We start from the raw sequence: 19,447 nt of genomic DNA, 5'->3' as shown, positions 1-19,447 counted from the left end.
CAATATTTTTATATAAATAACATGTTGAGATGACAATATTTTGGATATATTTACATTAAATAAACGGTATTGTTAATTTTACCCATTTCCTTTTACCTTTTTTTTTTTTAATGTGGCTGCTAGAAAATTTACAACTCCATATATGATTTGAATTATATTTCTTGTGGACAGTGCTGCTCTAGAAAAGATACAATGATCTCTCAGGAGCCACATGGGTCAGGGCGCTGGGTGGAGCAGAAACAATCAACCAGCACCCCAGGGCCCTTGGGCATTCCTGGCCCTTGAAGCCTTCCTAGGCACTGTACCTGGGTTGGGAATCCTCAGTAGAATGGGGAGCCCGGAAGACCCTCTTGGTTGTGAGGATGGGGTGCACTGAGAGGAAGGGCCTCTCCAGGGCTTGGCCAGAGCTCACTGCTGTAAAGAGTAAGCTTGCAGGTCTTGGGTCTAGAACTCAGAACAGGAAGCTTTCACAGAGAGAGAAAAAATTACATTTAATTTCTAATTAGGCGGTATGGCCTACTTCTTGTTCCCTGCTGGTTAGAACTAGGAAACCTCTCTCAACTCCACCCCCACCAGGTTTTTCTCTGGTCCTGTCCCCAGTTGAGTGTGCTTGGGGATGGGAGGAGGTTGGTCTCATAAACACTAGAGCTCTGGAGCTAGGTTTTTCTCTCTGGCTGCCACAACTTACTTCCCAAGGCTATATTTAGGTGTCGGTCTGGGGAAAAGGATGTGAGTTTTTCAGGATCCTGTTTATCCAGCAGACCCCACCCCACCCCCACCTTGCAGCTGTCTGTCTTCTGTTCAGTCTGGAACTTCCCCCTTACTTCCCTCCCTGCTTCACTGTGGGCGCCCAGGCCCTAGAAAGAAAACAACATTTGCCATTGAATCCTGCAGTTGCCACCTACTAGCTGTGTGACAACTAACATATACTTAATTTTCGGAGCCCCGTTTTCTCATTTGCAAAGTAGAGATAATGATACCTACCTTGCAGGGATGCTGTGAGGTTCAAATGAGATAGTGTAAAGGGCCTGGCATTATGCCTGGTGAGTGGCAGTCATTAAATAAGTGTTGGTTCTTTGAGATCTGTCCAGCGGTGGCTCAGGCTGCTGCTTCAGGGGTAGCAGGTTTAGGAACGAGCCCAGGAGCATGTGATGTCTGGTGCCTTAATGGACAGTGGCTGTGGAAGGTCACTTGCCTTGTTCCTTTGTGTTTGAATCTTAAGTTAGGTCCCAGGTTGGCTTGATGGCATCCTTTTTTTAAAAAAATTCTTTTATTTACTGACTTATTTTTGGCTATGCTGGGTCTTCATTGCTGCATGGGCTTTTATCTACTTGGGGCGAGTGGGGGCTTACTCTCTAGTTGTGGTGCTCAGGCTTCTCATTGTGGTGGCTTCTCTTGTCGGGGATCCGGGCTCTAGGGTGTGCCCGCTCTAGGGCCCCCGGGCTTTGTAGCTGTGGCACATGGGCTCAGCAGTTGCAGCTGCCAGGGTCTACAGTACAGGCTCAATAGTTGTGGTGCATGGGCTAAGTTACTCCACGTGGCATGTGGGATCTTCCTGGACCAGGGATTGAACCTGTGTCTCCTACATTGGCAGGCGGATTCTTTACCACTGAGCCACCAGGGAAGCCCCAACAGCATCCTCTTAACTAGGAGGTTAGAGCTCCCAGATGCCATGCTGTGTACACCTAAGCGTGGGTCTATCAGGGATTACAGGAAATGATAAGATTTTGAAGTCTGGGCTTTTACAAACTTGTATCGTTTCCTTATTTGTAAAATGGGAGTAATGATAGACCTATCCATGGCATCACCAACTCAATGGATATGAGTTGGAGCAAACTCAGAGATAGTGAAGGACATGGAAGCCTGGTGTGCTGCAGTCCGTGAGGGTCGCAAAGAGTTGGATACGACCTAGCGACTGAACAACAATAACAAGAACACCCATAGCAGTGTTATGAGGGTCACCTCGAGACAGTATTGGGTGAGACAGAGCCCCTGGCACGTAGCTGGCACTCGGTGAGGGGCAGTTGTGCTCATTGGTTGGCCATGTGTGGGCTCTGCTGGAATAACCTCTCTCTGTTTCTGTCTGCAGCGGCAAGGGCGGGGCACAAGGGCCCTGTACTAAGCACCTGTAATCCTCTGGGGGTGCCACCCCTGGAAACAGCGCCCCCACCATGTTTAACCTCATGAAGAAAGACAAGGACAAAGATGGCGGGCGGAAGGAGAAGAAGGAAAAGAAGGAGAAGAAGGAGCGGATGTCGGCGGCGGAGCTGCGGAGCCTGGAAGAGATGAGCCTGCGTCGCGGCTTCTTCAACCTGAACCGCTCCTCCAAGCGCGACTCCAGGACGCGCCTGGAGATCTCCAACCCCATCCCCATCAAGGTGGCCAGCGGCTCGGACCTGCACCTGACGGACATCGACTCAGACAGCAACAGGGGCAGCGTCGTCCTGGACTCGGGCCACCTGAGCACAGCCAGCTCCAGCGATGACCTCAAGGGCGAGGAAGGCGGCGGGCGGGGTTCGGTGCTGCAGCGGGCGGCCAAGTTCGGCTCCCTGGCCAAGCAGAACTCGCAAATGATCGCCAAGCGCTTCTCCTTCTCCCAGCGTAGCCGGGACGAGAGCACGTCGGAAACCTCCACCCCCTCAGAGCACTCTGCCGCCCCATCTCCGCAGGTGGAGGTGAGGACCCTGGAGGGACAACTGACGCAGCATCCCGGCCTGAGTATCCCTCGATCAGGACCTCGGTCCCGAGCCCCGGAGCTGGTGACCAAGAGGTTTCCGGCTGACCTGCGTTTGCCCCCGGTGCTGCCCCCACCACCCCCTGCCCTCCGGGAACTAGAACTGCTGCGAAGGCCCACCGGGGACTTCGGCTTCTCCCTGCGGCGCACCACCATGCTGGATCGGGGGCCCGAAGGCCAGGTCTACCGGCGGGTGGTTCATTTTGCGGAGCCCGGCGCGGGCACCAAGGACCTGGCCCTGGGGCTGGTGCCCGGTGACCGTCTGGTGGAGATCAATGGACTCAAGGTGGAGAACAAGTCCAGGGATGAGATTGTGGAGATGATCCGGCAGTCTGGGGACAGCGTGCGGCTCAAGGTGCAGCCTATCCCAGAGCTCAGCGAGCTCAGCCAGAGCTGGCTGCGGAGCGTGGAGGGACTCCGCAGGGAGCCAGCCCATGTGAGTGTTTGCCTGGGCAGCCGGGGGTGAGCGGGGACTGGGTATGCTGGCCTCTCTGGTGTTTGTACCTGGGAGTTTGGTTGGGGTACCCAATAGCTATCATTAGAGCCTAGCAAGTGCGAGGGGTGATGCGATCCACTCCTTGGGCTCTGGGACAACTTATCTGGCCTGTGGGGAGAAGTGACCCCAGCAGATGTGATACACTGCAATACAGAATGTGTGATACCTGCGTGGGCTTGTATGTCCTGAGCCCTAAATTGAGGCACTGAGAAAGCTAACATGTGCCACTTCCAGCTATGAGAGACACTCTGGACTACTACTAGTCCAGACAGGTATTGAACTAAAATATAGGATTTCCATTTTTTATGTATTGGAGGTGAAAAAAAGAAATTATTTTAAATCAGGTCTCACATGGGACATCTGTAATGTGTGGCTGCTTTAGTATAGCTCTTGGGGAGATGACTGCAGGCCTCCTTTTACCCCTGAGCAACTGAGGAGCTGAACACCAGGTAAGGTTGCAGAGATAAGCAGGGGCCAGATCATGGAGGACCTTGTAAATAATGGTAGGAGTTTAGATTTTAGTCCAGTGAAATGGTACCATTGTAGGATTTTCAGCAGGGGAGTGACTGGATCTGATTTATAAAGATCACTTGGGCTCCAACAGTCTTTATTATCTCCTGGAAGAAGAAAAGCACAGCCCTGGAAAGGTAACAGGGATCTAGCCTACAGAGATAGTATGACCTGACTGTCCCTGAGATCTCAACTCATATCCAGCCCACACAAAACAGCCATGGAAGGGGTGACATAGGAGCAGAAGACACTGAGATTAGATGTGTGAGCAGGTCTCTAGGGGAATGGATATCTCTAACCCCAGGGGACTTTTGATAGGGTGGCTACATATCAGTTTGGAATGTTCTGCCTAGAGACAATCCATGAGGGATAAGTTGGCTCTAGCCCTCCCTTTCTCCTGCCTGTGGGTTTTAGGATTGTCTGGATCTGGTCCCTGCAGCCTGACCACTGCATAGCCTGGCCGGGACCTTTCAGCACTAAGTGACCGGCCAGATGTGTCAAAGTCAAAAGTGGGAGGAAATGCTAAGGAAGCAGGCAGAGTCCCCATCCTAGCTTTCTCCCAGGGAGGGGAAGTGGACACTCGGTTGGCTGTTCAGTCTGGCAGCATCTTGGGCCTGGAGGGCCTGGGAGCAGCAGGGTTAGGCTCTGGCAGGAAGCACTGGAGTCAGGTCTCCGACCTTCCTCTACCCTGGGGCTGGTGGGGTCAGGATGCTCTGCTAGTCAGGAAAGGGTTGTGAGGGGGAGGGAGCCTGTCATGGAATCCAGGGTAGGACTGGGACTCATTTATTCCAGAAACACTCATCAAGCACCTACTATGTGTTAGCCATCAGACTAGACTGAACTCAGGGAACCACGGCCTAGAGGGAGTAGGCTTTATTTCAGAGCCAGAGATCATACCATGATCATACCACGGGTCTCTCTGCTTTCTACCAGGGTAATATTGCTTTTAACAGATGGAATTTTCTTCCTCTTTAAGAATGAATCCCCTCTGGGAGATTGTTGCCAGCTCCCTGCTGAACCACAGCACAGGCCTCTGAGGGGCCCTGGGCCTGGCATCCCAGATGCTGTTCAGTTTTGTCCTTATAGCACACGGATCATCCTGGCATCTCACATTTCCCAGCCACTCTCCCTTCCCAGCTAGCTGCTGCTGCCTCCTCCCTGGGGAATTGGATGGCTCAGCTGTCGAGGCCCTGGTGGATCCTGCAGTACAGCAGGTACCCCTGAAAGGCCGGGTTGCTTTCACCCCTGTGGGGCAAACCCAGCTGATGCCCAGAGGACGTCTCCCTCCACCTGGGGGATCAGGCATGGGAGGCAGTAGAAAGCCCCATCGTCAGGAGTCTCCTAGAGCCCTCTGACAGGTTCAGAGTAGCCTCTGCATCTTTTCCTACCTGGGTAGGTGGTGGGGACTCGGGCCACAGCAGAGAGAAGCAGAGCGAGCCCGGCATTCCAGTGTCCTGGGACGGCCCCCCGGGGCTGGTGGAGGAGTGTTGCAGCCTCTTCTGGGACTCTCGTCCTTTATCTCCTCCTCTTCCTCCCACTCCTACTCCTGCTTCTTTTCTTGGCAGCGATTCTAATCCCAGTTCCATGCCAAGAAAAGTCTTCCCGCCTCCTCCAGGCTCCTGGGCGGGGAACCCTGACAACTCCAGCCCCACAGGGACAGCTCCTGGCGGTCACCCTGCCCATCAGGCCATCCATCAACTGTGTCCACACGTCGCCTGTCCCCAGGGAGCTCTGAGGGAGCTGGCTAGACATCTGTTCCCTCTCTGCACACAGATGGGGGCCATGGGGCCTTTTCTCCGCAACCTCTTCAGAGGACCCCAGGGAGACACAGCCCCGTGGGTTTCCTTCTCACATGGTGTGTGTCCAGAATGCTCGGTTCACACCTCCTTCGTGTGTTCCTGTGGCTGCTCAACAGGGTTCCACTGGGAGCAGGGGTGAGCTCCGGCAGGACTTGGGACCTTATAGGAATCACTTAGCTGGCCCGGGAGAAGCAGCTCTTGTGTCTTTTCTTCCACTCACCTGCCTATGAAACAAACATTTGTTGAGCACTTCCTGTGTGCTCGGTCCTGGGGTCCAGCACTGAATAGCACATAACCCCAGCCCCAAGGAGCTCACAGTCTGGTGGGAGAGATGCTCAAGCAGCAGACAAAGACGGTGCCATTTGAGGAGCTCAATGACAGAAGCCAGGACATGGTCCTGGGGAGCACAGAAGAGGGACTTCTAGCACAGCCTTGGGAAGGAATGAGAGAGAACCAATATCTGGGAGGGAGATGAGTGTAGGGGAGACAAGAGGAGGAAGAGGAAGGCAGTAAGACACATGGCGAGGTCTGGAGACTGGAGAGAATGACACATCTGGGGAATAAGACTGGGGGATTGTGTGGGGACAGTATTGAGAGGAGCAGCAGGAGAGGCGAGCAGGAAGCATGTCATTGAGGCCCTTGTGAGTCATCTAGGGAATGCGAACTTTAACCTAAAGGCAGTGAATCGATTTAATTAGGGAGTGATGGGAACAGGTTTTTGAAAAACCTCTCTGGCTGCTTATGGAGAATGCTTTCAGCTCAAGCAAGGATAGCTGTGGGGAGACTAGTGAGGGAGCTGTAGTATCTCAGTTAAGATGGACGGAGGCCTGAATTCTGGTAGAAGCAGTGCAGATGGAGAGACATATCCGACAGGAGCAACTGAAGTAGGCTCTGTTGTCTTTTTTTATTTGTTTTTATTTAAAAAATTTTTAAAAATTATAGTTGATATACAATGTTGTGTTAGTTTTTGGTGTTCAGCAAAGTGATTCAGTTATGCGTGTGTGTGTGTGTGTATATATATATTTTTTTTTTCAGATTCTTTTCCACTAGTTCATTACAAGATATTGAATATTGTTCCTTGTGCTATACAGTAGGACCTTGTTGCTTATCTATTTTATTGGTATTTGTATTTGTTAATCCCAAGCTCCTAATGCATCTGTTCCACCTCCCGCTTTCTCCTTTGGTAATCATAAGTTTGTTTTCTATGTCTGTGAGTCTGTTTCTCTTCTGTAAATAAGTTTATTTATATCAAATTTTTAGACTCCACATTTAAGTGATGTCCTAGGATATTTGTCTTTCTCTGACTTACTTCCCTTAGTATGATAATATCTCTGTTTATTCATGTTGCTGCAAATGGCATTATTTCATTCTTTTTTTTATAGCTGAGTAGTATTCCATTATGTGTGTGTATGTATGTGTGTATAAATATAAATATATATATATATCACATTTTCTTTATCAGTTCATCTGTCCATGGACATTTAGGTTGCTTCCTTGTCTTGGCCATTGTAAATAGTGCTCTTATGAACTTAGGGGTGCCCTGTAGTCTTGTTGATTGGCTGGTGTGGGAGAAGGAAGAGAGGAGGGGTCAAGTGTGATGCCAGAGTTAGGGGAAGAGGCTAAGTCCTTTCTTCAGCTCCTCAGGGGAAATGTTTTAGGATGTCTGTTTGGGGATCAGTTACTAAAGTTTTCTAAAGGCAAAGAGATCCTTGAGTCGGTGAAATTGGAGGAGGTTTTGGTAATGATGAGGATCTTAAAACCCTAGTTGGTTCAGAATTCCTTCCTCCAGGTCCATGAGTCTGTGTGGGCAAGTCAATACTCTATAAGAAGGGGGAAAAGCCTGTTATGGACTAGGACCTGAGAGAAGGGAGAGCCGATCTTTTCTGTTCATATTCTCATTGGGCCTTCACAGGGGACAAATATGGTGTCTGAGAAATGGAGGGTGTTTCTACTGAGCTCAGAAAAGCCCACCTGGCTAAACCCTGCCCAATGCATTTGTCCCCCTGCCACCAAGAGCCAGAGGAGCTGGCCTGCATGGGAGCCATACCTAGAAAGCACTGGTCCCCTGAGCTTTCGAGGATGTGGTAGGAGGGGAGAGGTTGGTGCTTTAAGGAAGGTGTATCACTTATCACTCCCTCCCATCCAAGGCTGGTTTCCTGAACCCTCTCAAGCTGTCGGGCATTTGCCTGAGATCTGTAGTCCAGTCTCTTCTGTTGGAACTTAGGGTTTGTACTCAAAGGCTGTAGGGATGTAAGTTTCCTAAAGAGGTCATCGTGTCCATCTAAAACCACCTCCAGACTCAGGATAATCTGGAAGATAGCATTTATAATGTAAACAGCATAGACTTTGTAGCCAGAAAGACCTGTGTTTGCGTTTTCCTAAAGTTACCAAGCTTTTGTGAGCTTTAGTTTACTTACTCCTTTAAGCTTTTTTTAAAAAAAAATTTGCTTGGCTGTGCTAGGTCTTAGTTGCAGCATGCAGGATCTGGACCCCTGATCAGTTGCAGCATGTGAGATCTGATTCCCTGACCAGGGATGGAACCTGGGCCCCCTGCATTGGAAGGTGGACTCTTAACCATCCGACTGCCGGGGAAGTCCCTCCCTTAAACATTTAATGAATCTGCTTAGGGACTAGCACTATACCAGGCTTAGGGAGATTAAATAAATAAAATGCAATCTTTCCTTGAGGAAGCATGAAGTGAAGTGAAGTGAAGTCGCTCAGTCGTGTCTGCATAGACCTAAGTAAAGAAATGCAACCAGGTACTATAACTGCTATCACAGGTCTGAACAGCTATGCAGTGGGGTGAGGAGGAGGAAATGGCCAGTCCTGCCACAGGAGAAGGGGTGGCAATTAGGAGAGGCCTCCCAGGCAAAGTGAGCCATGACCACTCTAATGCTAATGCTAAGTCACTTCAGTTGTGTTCGACTCTGTGCGACCCCATAGACGGCAGCTCACCAGGCTCCCCCGTCCCTGTGATTCTCCAGGCAAGAACACTGCAGTGGGTTGCCATTTCCTTCTCCAATGCAGGAAAGTGAAAAGTGAAAGTAAAGTCGCTTAGTCGTGTCCGACTTTTAGCGACCCCGTGGACTGCAGCCTACCAGGCTCCTCCATCCATGGGATTTTCCAGGCAAGAGTACTGGAGTGGGGTGCCATTGCCTTAACAGGCTCTATTCTTTCCTCCCAGAATTTGAGAAGACTCAAACTCAGAGAAGTATTCACGCCCAACTAACTACAGTTTTCTCTGAGAAGGAGAATAAGACTGGTGCTAAAGGGAAACTTGTTTTTTATTCTGCACACCACGCTCTGTGGGCCTTTATTGAAGATAAACATGTTTGTGTATCAGATGATGTTACTTATTAGACTTTAGCAGTAGTAAACGCTCAGGGAGATTAGTTCCCTTCCCTCTGCCCAGTCTCTAATACCATCCATGGGAGGCAGTTTTACAGCCTCGGTGTTAATGAGGGGCTTCCCTAGTAGCTCAGCTGCTAAAGAATCTGCCTGCAATGCAAGAGACCCCAGTTCAATTCCTGGGTTGGGAAGTTCCCCTGGAGAAGGGATAGGCTACCCATTCCAGTGTTCATGGGCTTCCCTGGTGGCTCAGATGGTAAGGAATCTGCCTGCAGTGTGAGAGACCTGGGTTGGATCCCTGGGTTGGGAAGATGCCCTGGAGGAGGGCATGGCAACCCACTCCAGTATTCTTGCCTGGAGAATTCTCCCCATGGACAAAGGAGCCTGGCGGGCTACAGTCCATCGGGTCTCAAAGAGTCGGACATGACTGAGCCCACACACACATGCTACCTGTGTTAATCAGTCCATTCTAGTGCTTTTCCATTCTTGCCCCTGGTAAGGTTTTCTTTCCAATAGGACTCCTAACAATTTTGTCCAAACTCTTTCTCTGAAGCTCTGTTCTTAAAGACAGCCCACTGGTGGGAGAGGTGGGACACTGGGATGCTCTCTTGCTTTTTCCAGCATTTTAGAGCCAGGCTTTTCTGACCTGCAGGCGTGTTCCCCAATGGCCTTGCAGGAGACTGGCCAGGCAGGGTTGTCTGCATTTGGGAGAAGGCTATAATGGAGGCCCTGGGAAGAAACGGTGTGAGCCTCCTCTTCCTGGTCCCCAGGACCCCTGGGTACTGTCACGAGTGGGGCCCAAAAGATTCCAAGGGGAGACTTGAAACTGCTGCTTCCTGGTCTGCCAGGCTGGCTTCTGGGCAACAGGCTTTCCCAGGGGATTCTGCTGGTGGTGGGGTGGTGGGGTACTGCCTGAGTTCAGTGTTCTAGAATGCCCTGTTCCTACTGCTACTCCAGGACATTGTCACTTCATTTTATGCCAAAGTTTCTGGAATCAGAGTCTCACCATGGGAGAGCCTGGTTTGGGGGCTCAGGGTGGAACCCAAACTATGTCCTTTTGGATATATGAAAGGCAGGTGGGTAGGTTCAAGGATGTATGACCTGGTGAGCGAAAGGTCTTTTGGGGAGCATTTTGGGGGGTTGTCCTGGATTAGCGGGGCGCCTGGGACCAGCAGAATAGTGTGGTGAACTAGGTCACTTCCATTCTGCTAGGTCTCCCTTCTGTCTTCAGAGGTCCAGTCTGCCTTTTCCCCAGGGAGATGCTAGATGAACGACAGCCCCAGAGTGCCCTGGCCACCCAGCCCGTGGGTGGTGGGCACAGTGCCCAGGCCGCATTGGCCTGGGTGTGGGTACATGTCATGGTCACTGGTTGTTTTCGCAGGCACAGCTTGGAGCCCTGATGCAGGGGCAGGGCCTTGATGGAGGTAGGCTGTTCCAGCCCCTTCCGGCACTGGCCAGCACCCCTCCGGCCCACCCTGATCCCCCAGACCACCTTGGCCTCCTCTCCCTTCTGATCTCTTTTATTTATATTGAAATGGTTCTGGAAAATACCAGATATGCAAACACCCAGACGGGGGGAGGTGGGTGAGGAGTGGGGTGAAGGGGGGGGTGTGTGTGTGTGTGGCGGGTGGGAACACAAGTATTTTAAAAATGCTGCAAATCTCTACAGCATTTCCCAGAAACCACAAGCACGCGTTCTGCCTGCCAGCAGGGCTCCCGCTGCCCCCCTACCCTGAGCTGCTGGATTCTCCTCACTGGAGCCTGGGGTGGGGAGCAGCGTTGTGGGGGTGGGGATTGGTGACCCGTTGGTGTGGGGGCTCCCCTGCTGCCTGGGCAGGTTGCCTGGCGCCTCCTTTGTCCGTCTGGGCAGCGGGTATGAATGTGCCCCAGGCCTCCGCAGCACCCTGGGCACCCACTACGCCAGACAGGCACTGCCAAGGAGTGGAGTCATCATGGTCCCCCACCCCTTGCTGTGCCGTTTGGGGGGCCCCCAGCCAACCCTCGAGTCCCATGTGGTGTTTGGCAGCAGCTTCTGTTCTGTTAAATACAGGGGACAGTGTTAGCAAAGCTTATTTTTTCAGTCATTGGCTCTAGTTGGGTTGGGAAACTATTTCCTTAGACCTGGGTCACTGCTCTGGCTCCCTTCACCTCCTGCCATATGTTCCTCAGAATCAGGGCATGGCGTTCTGCCCCGGCCTGGTTCACCCAGCCACTCTGCACAAACTCTGTGGCAGGAAAGAATGTCAGGGGTCCACCTGGCCTTCTGTGTGGCACCCAGTACAGTGTGTAGCTCACACAGGCTCCCTAGGTGGTATTTAATTGATCTGGTAAAGATTTAGTCCGAATAGAAATGCTTTGAGGGAAGGGCAGGAAAAATAGTAGCGAGATTGAAGATCATGGTTAGTGTTCACTCCGCTTCTGTTAGAGGCTGTTCTAGATGTCTTCCACATATGAACTCAGTACATTTTCCCAGCAACCCTTTGAAGTAGGTACTATAATGATCTCTGTTTTGCAGATGAGGAAACTGGATTACAGAGAGGTTCAGGTTAGGTAAGTTGCCTACGGTTACATGGCTACTAAGTCCCTGGTCAGGATTTCAACTCAGGGTACACCTCCTGGCCCTTCACTCTGCATAGGAGAGCTGTTTATCCACATGCGTATGTATGTGTTAGTCGCTCAGTCACGTCTGACTCTCTGCGACTTTATGGACTGTATGCAGCCTGCCACACTCCTCTGTCCATGGAATTCTCCAGGCAAGAATACTGGAGTGGGTAGCCATTCCAGTATTCTTCTGGGGATCTTCCCAACCCAGGGGATCTTCTCCAGGGGATCTTCCCAACCCAGGGATGAAACCCCAGGTCTCCTGCATTGCAGGCAGATTCTTTACTGTCTGAGCCACCAGGGAAGCCCTGTGTATCCATATATCCATGTATACATCCATACATCTACATAAGGTAGAGGAAGGCAGTCTCTGGGTATCCTTATACATCCACTGCCCAGCCCAGGCCTGGGCCTTCTGATTCCTGCTCCCAGGTCCCTAGAAGCCTCTTCTCCAGAAGGAAAGGGGGCTCCAGGGGGATGACTGGCCACTCATGCTGTGTGGATGCTACAGAAGGATGTGACCGTTGCTCTCAGCCTCTCTGGAGAATCCACCTGAGGAAGCGAGCCCAAGGGGTAGCAGGCAGGATTCAATCTTTTTTTTTTTTTCCTGATGTGGACCATTTTAAAAGTCTTTATTGTGTTTGCTACAATATTGCTTCTGTCTTATGTTTTGGTTTGTGGGCACTGATGTGTGTGGGATCTTAGCTTCCCGACCAGGGGTCAAACCCATGCCCCCTGCATTGGAAGGTGAAGTCTTAACCACCGGACCACTGGGGAAGTCCTGGGATTTAACCTTGTGGGAGCTGGGAGAGGTACTGGAAAGGTGCCTGAGGGAAGCCATGGGAAGAGAAGTGTCTTGGCAGCCTTCAGGTTTGGAACCCTGGAGTGGGGGAGGGGTGTTCATTTGCCCCTTATACATCTTCCCCTGCTAGATTCCGGAAGCCAGGCACATTGCCCCCTCACCTTTTTGGCTCTCACTGACATGCTGGTACTGACCTCTGTAGCCCTTAGGGTAGCCAGATCCCAGAATGTCGCCTCTGACCAGGAGCAGGTCCTCTTATTTTATACAGGAGTGAGCGTGTCATTTTCTAGTGTGCCCCGTGGGACAAAGGCAAGGACTGCGGCCTGGCACAGTGCCTGGCAGGTGGCAGGCGTGCAACTCAGCGTTCCCGCTGGCTTCTGCCATCCAGTGCCTGCTGTTTCTTTTGTCTGTAATGCTTTTTCCCGTCCACCCCCGTATATTTATACATACACGGGGGCCCGGTTTGACCATCATTTCCCCAGGGAAACCTTCCCTGGTCCTCTCTCAGACCACATCAGGTCTACAGCCCCCTTCTTCTCCTTCATCAGGATTGTAATGAATTTGTTCTCTTCTCATGTCTGCCCTGCTGGAGCACTTGAGAGGGGTGGATATTTTGTTGAAGGAAAGAAGGTGGTTCTCGAGTAAGAAACTGGTTCCCTTGTTCAGCTCAGTCTGTGTTTCCTAGAACCGTCCCCGCTGGCCATCCTCCGTGACTCAGCTGCAGTGTGTTAGGACTCTTGGTTCTGTGCTCAGATGCTCAGCGTCCCTCACAGGAGTGGAGGCGAGATGGGACTAGGCAGCCAGGAACTGGAGCCTGGGAAGGGGCTCTGGGAGGAGGGCCGCTGGGACAGCCTGCCCAAGGAGGCACCGAGCGCGGGTGAGAAGCAGATTTGGGGTCACCTGGGGTCACACAGTGTCCGGCCCAGGGGACCTGGGAGGAATGTGCCTGTTTTAGTGGCTGCAGGTCTCTGAGGGGGTGGAGCGTGGCCCGGCCAGGGCACAGGGCGCCCTCTTCCCTTCTGCTTTCCCTGGGCTGCCTGAGTGCTGGAATGTTGGCAGGCTGGGAATGTTCACAGCAAGGATTTTTCCCAGTCAGGGTGACAGATTCCAGCTGGAGCCTGGGGACAGCTCCCCCGTGGGCAGGGGCTACCGGAGAGATGGGTGGGGCGGGGGCAGAGGTGGGACAGCCCCAACTCCTCTGCTCTTGGGGCCCGGACTCGATTCCCATCCTCTCTGGGAGATGCAAGGGGGACCCAGCGAGGGGGCAGCCGGGCTCCTGGAAAAGCGGTGGGAGGCCTTGGGGACCAGAGACCTTGCTCAGCAAGGCAAGAACATGGCTGGTCTTATCCTCCAAGCCCTCACTTCCTCCAGTCGGTGCATGCATCAGGAAGGGTGCCGCCTGGAATTCCATCCTCAGGTGGGGCTGCATCTGCTCAGACCTGGTTCTCTGGCCTCTAGGGACCAGCAGCCTTGGCGCGAGGTAGCACTGCTGAGTTTGTCATCTGCATCTTTCCGCCACCTCGCAGAGGCCCCACAGCCACCTCCAGGGTCTGATTCTTTCTTAGTGACCTTTCCAGCCCCTATGCCCTCTGATCTCAGTTCTGCTGGCTCCTCCCTCCCACTCCCATTTCTGCAAGGAGCTGACTCACTTCCTTCCTTCCCCACCAGCTTCTCTCACTGCCAAGTGCTAGGGCAAGCGTGTACCCACAGGGAGGGGGGTCTCTCACAGGGCACTTCCTGGGCTCCCTTCTCTGTCAGCAGGACTATGAGGCTGCCCCTGGCTCTGGGCAGAGCAGGGCTGGAAGCAAGGTGGACCGGGGATGGGTGGACCTGGCTCCAGGCTATAGGGAAGACTGGGTACCAGCGCCCAGAGCCTGGGACAGTCAGGGTGGGACATCAGGAAACCTTGAGGAGCACCTGAGCCCCGTTACCCTGGTGGGGGTTGGTTCTGGGGAGAAGAAAGGCTGATGACATCATCCCTGGGATCAAGAAGCCTGTACTTTCTCTAGAATAGAAGACATCTGCGAAAAGATAGATCTCAGCCCGGAGTGGCGCGGGCCGGAGGCCAAGCAGTGACAGCACTCGTCAGGCAGCACGAGACGGTCATGGCTCTCTGTGACACCCGGTTTCACGCCCAGCCCCATCCCATCAAAAGTGTCTGGAGAGTCCCGAGGAGCCTTCCAGGGACAAGGCGATGGGAGGGGTCTGATACAATGCCCTCGTTAGTTCCTCCTGTGGGTGACAGCGTCCTCCCCTCCCCACCCCCAGCTCCCTCCTCTGTGTGCTGGTTTGGTTGTGGAGCTGCCTGCAGAGGCACCAGCTTTGGGGCAGTGAGAGATTTCCTCTCCGGGTGGGCTGGCATCTTCTCTCCCCCCTGGAGCCTGTGTGCCTGGCACCGCGGGCACGGGGGACCCAGCCTGCACTGGGCCTGCCGCAGCCTTGCTTCCTCTTCTGCAGGCGGCCTAGGTTACCTAAAGGACACGGGCACAGGGTGAGGTCAAGTCCCCACTCACTTGGCGGTGCGTCAAGATCAATAGAGGCGAGAGGCAGACTGGGCGCCCCGCCTGAAGACCCTGGGGGGTGGGGGTGGCTGTGGGCTGTCTTCCTGGAATCCAGTGGCCAGCAAACATCCTTATTCCCCTTCGTGCTTGGCCTTGCCTGACGGAGCCCCCGTTTTCTCTGGCAGTCTCCGGTGACCCTGATTCTGGCTTCATTATTTCTGGACAGTGACAGGAGGTTCTTACCTAGGTGAGGTTGGGGGTGGCAGGCAGGAATGAGGCTAGGTTTGGAGAAGGTGAGGGGCACCAGCCTGAACACCTAGCTTGGGAAAATGCCCCCACCCTGCATCATGGGAGGTGAACCATGCTGCCCAGGCCCATGGAAGCCTGCCCGCATGCCTCTCAGGCAGGCATCTGTGTGCCTGGGCAGGGCGGTTCCCCTCCCTGCACCCATCATTACTTGGCCCTGACTTGGGGAGAAGAATCAGGTTCTGTGACGGGACACCTGGCTTGGAAATGGCTTGTACACACACACACACACACACACACACCCACAGCAGAATTTAGTCTGGGTTGTCCTTTTTACCCAGACCCTTCCAAAGCATTTTTGCCATGAGTCCTTCTAACCAGCCATCACCTTCTCTGTGCAGAGGAAGGCTGGCCTCAAACCAGAGGACTTGGTTTCTGGGGCAGAAGAAGGCACAGTTTTCTGATTTTTTAATCAGGGCCCTAGGTTCCCCACCCAACCCCTGTGTCTTCCTCAGACCACTGGTTTTGAGGTCTCTCTCTGTGCCTCTGAAGGAGGCCCTGCTATAAAGAGTTTCCCCTCCTCCCTCCCCATCCCTTCTCTTCAGAATCCCCAAACTGCAGCTCTTACTGTTTTGTAGGAACAGATGCTTGGCAGATCTGAAGTTGGTTGGGAGGGCTGGTTTTGGCTGCAAGAACTGCTTTCAGCTTATTTGGGGGAGGGCAGTGTGGGCAGAAGGGCCCACAAATCGAGAGTTGTATGTGATTGTGTGTGTTGTTAACACATTGGTACCGGGCACATCATGGATTCTGGAGCCGACTGCCTGGCTTTGAATCCTGGCCCTGATGTTTACTAGGCACGTGTGCCCAGTCATGTCTGACTCTTCACGACCTCATGAATCGTAGCCCAGGCTCCTCTGTCCATGGGATTTCCCAGGCAAGAGTAGTAGAGTGGGCTGCCATTTCCCCCTCCAGGGAATCTTCCCAACCCAGGGATTGAACCTGCATCTCCTGCATTGCAGCCAGATTCTTTACTGTTGAGCCACGAGGGAAGCCTCACTGGGTGACCCTGGGCAAATTAATTTCTCTGTGCCTCATTTCCCTCATCTGTAAAATAAGAATAATAGTACTCTCCTCATAAGGCTGTTTTGAGGATGAATGAATCAATACAAGTCACTCAGAACAGTGTCACATCATTATCTGTCTCTGACAGGCTGAGAAGCTCTTGATACCTGGGAGCTTGATGGGCCATCTGCCCACAGGAATGCCACAGCCTGTTAACAGCTCAGCTCGGCTCATGGCAGGTGCAGGGAGGGGTTTACTCTTCTCCTCAGGATGATGCTTTTGCCCCTGAGGCCTTCCAGGTCGTGGGTGTTCAGTTGCTCAGTCGTGTCCAACTCCTTGTAACCCTGTGGACCGCAGCATGCCAGCCTTCCCTGTCCTTTACCATCTCCCAGAGCTTGCTCAAACTCATGTCCATTGAGTGGGTGGGGCCATCCAACCATCTCATCCTCTGTCATCTCTTTCTCCTCCTGCTGTCAGCCTTTCCCAGCATCAGGGTCTTTTCCAAAGAGTCAGCTCTTCCAGGCAGAGATGGGGAAATAAGGTCCAGGTGGGACCCCACACTTACTTGGGGCCACAGAGTAGCCTCAGAGTGGGATTGCCTTGCCCTGAGCATCCACTGTCGTCTGCAGTTTGCTGCCAGCTTTCGAAGCTCTGCTTCTATTCCTGTGACTTCCTCCAGTCAAATTCTTGGCTGATACCAGTACCTTTCAAAGGCCAGGCTTCTTTCTACCTATTTGTTTTCCAATTGAACAAACAAACTCTACTTTTTTGTGGTCTCTTTACAAATCAATGTATTTCTTTACACCTGCCTTGCCTCTGACAGCCCATGTGGATTAGGGCTAACAGGAATTGAGGCATATGAGACTTCTCAGGTGGTCCAGTGGTGAAGGCTATGTGCTTCCTTCGCCACTGGACAAGGGGGCCCGGGTTCAATCCCTTGTCAGGGAAGTAGATCCCTCATGCCACAGCTAAAGATCCTGCATGCCACAGTGTGGCAATGAAGATATCATGTGCCCCAACTAAGACCTGGCACAGCCAAATAAATACATATTAAAAAAAAAAAAAAAGAGTATTGTGGCACAGAACAGAGAGGCAGCCCTGACCCACCAGTTCCTGGGTCTGCTCTCTGCTCCTTCCTTCACACATAGGAGTTTGCCCACGCACTCGCACCTTGAATTTTCTAGCTACTGTTGCAAAACTTTTCAAGTGAAGTGCCCATGATAGAATGTGGTAGCAGTCGGATCCGTGCCTTGCTGTCTTGTTCCTCCTGAGGGAGCTTGTTGGAGCCTCTCTAGCATGGTGAGCATGCCCCAGAGTCCTCCTCCTGCCCCTCCTCTTTAGCTTTATCCAGATGACATTGCAGGGAAGTGTCCAGCCATGGTCCCCACTACTCCAGGGCAGACCTCCTGGCTTTCTGCTCAGTATAAGACTTTATTGCCTTATTTGCCCTCAAGAGTTCAGGGTTCTGCTGGCAATTCTCCTTCTGGGAGCACTAACATCAGATGAGTCCAGCAGCCGGTGATGTGGGGAAGCCCTCAGGCCACTGCATTCCAGATGTCTTACCCATGCAGGGTCCAGAGACTCTGCAGAAACAAGGAATGATTGTGTGGCACTGAGGGGCTTTCTCCCAGGCCTGGGATGCCTTGGGGTGGGGGCTGGCTTCCACTCAGCCTTGCCTTTTCAGCCCCTTGGCATCTGGCTTCTGCTCCCAGGCTGGGGGTTCAATTGCGGCTACCATCCCTTCCCCCACTTCTCTCTGAAGCCTGGAGGTCAAAGCAAAGCACATGGGGACAGGAGTCTAAGCTGAATCTGGGTCAGGGGTGGGAGAGAACAGCAGGGGGTCAGGGACAATGCCTGAAGGAGTCTTTGTCAGAGACGACAAAGACTTTGTCAAGGACAAGCTGAACAGGGATCCTCTGGACCAGACCTTCCCAGTAGAAAGTTCTGCAGAGTGATAACTGTTCTGTCTTCTTTGCTTTCCAGCTTGGTAGCTGTTAGCCACACGTAGTTATTACCTACTTGAAATGTGGCCAGTGTGACTAAGAACTGAATTTAAAACTTTATTTGATTTTTAATTTAATCAGAAGCATTCTTTTGTTTCAGTTTAAATAGCCACACTTAACTAATGACTACCATGTTGAATAGGGCAGCTCTAGATAGCTCATTCAGGAAGAGATGGTGGAGTGGTCTGGAAGCTTGTCTCCTCTTGCAGCCCCCCCGGTGAGTCTGGGTAGGGGGCATGTTTTCCCTTCCTCCCAGGAAGGAAGGCTTGTCCTCTTGGGCAATTTCTACACTTCACCAGCTCAGGAATCCTGATGCCCCAGGGCCAACAGGTCCTGGCCGTGTGCCACCACAACTGTGGTAGTGCTTCCCCAGCTCACCAAGCATGTTTTCTGCCCGGCCTGGTAACACACAGGCACTCACATGCCCCAGTGGATTTGGCCAGGGCTCTTAACGTGGAGGTGTGGGTTGGTAGGAAAAGTAGAAGCTTCTGCATCTTCCTTCCTGCTTCTATGGAGTTTGGATCTGTGCTTTATTTTGACTTCAAAGGATTCTAGAAACAGGCCCAACAGAGGTCCCCAAAGGTGAACACACAGATCCTCAAACATTTATTGAATGTCCAGTGTTTGGAAGACACTGAGATTTAGCTGAAAGAACGGCTCTAACTTTGAGAATAAATAGCATAGGCTTCCAGCTCACACCCCAGGAGACCTCACTGATATTTTATTTAAACTGGTGTGTCTGACCCTTAAACTGGGTTTCCTTTTTTTTCTCCTATGGACATAGAGAAGAGTTGTCGATTATGTGAAAAAGAGAAGAACAGTTCTTCATTATGCCTATCGGCTCCTATCTCTCAGAGCGGGCAGGGATGGGAATATTGTGTCATTCATTTACTAGTGCCCCAAGTCTTGGTGGAATTTGGGGCAGGAGAGTGAAGGATGTTGGGAAATCATCCTCAAGGCTGGCCCTTGGCTTTGGACCTTGTGGGAGCTTGGCAAGCAGAGCCAGTTTGGAAATCCCCAAGGGCCATAAGGAAATCCCCAGCAGCTGAGAGTCCTCAGGGAGCAGCAGGCCAAATGAGGCACCAGTCAGGTGGTCCCTGCTGGCAGCCAGGACCTGACTTCGAGGAAATGGACTCCTGGTCTTGTCAGAGAGGACAAGCCCAGACTTCCCTGCCTGGGCTCTGTGCCCATGAGATGGTATGGGGTCCACAGGCTCTGAACAAACCTTTGGGTTTGCAGAGACAGGGACTTGGGGAGCCCTAAGCCTTAGTGGGATTCCCTGGTGGCTCAGACGGTAAAGAGTCTGCCAGTGTTGCGGGAGACCCAAGTTCGATCCCTGGGTCGG

The 19,447-nt window shown here is 52.4% G+C and overlaps 1 protein-coding gene across 10 annotated transcripts in view; it reads left to right on the top strand.

Annotated features, from left to right (window-relative positions):
* The window catches only part of MYO18A (myosin XVIIIA), a 101,198-nt gene that overhangs the window by 10,433 nt on the left and 71,318 nt on the right, over window positions 1–19,447 (top strand). For all 10 annotated transcript variants that reach the window (XM_059878456.1, XM_024980686.2, XM_059878453.1 and 7 more), the window contains exon 2: window positions 2,090–3,170. In XM_059878456.1, coding sequence (XP_059734439.1) covers window positions 2,172–3,170 — 999 coding nt within the window. In that variant the 5' untranslated portion in view covers window positions 2,090–2,171. The remainder of the gene's footprint in view (window positions 1–2,089; window positions 3,171–19,447) is intronic.

The sequence above is a fragment of the Bos taurus genome, chromosome 19, assembly GCF_002263795.3.
Source record: "Bos taurus isolate L1 Dominette 01449 registration number 42190680 breed Hereford chromosome 19, ARS-UCD2.0, whole genome shotgun sequence".
NCBI lineage: Eukaryota > Metazoa > Chordata > Mammalia > Artiodactyla > Bovidae > Bos > Bos taurus.
This window is presented reverse-complemented; position numbering and strand designations above follow the sequence as displayed.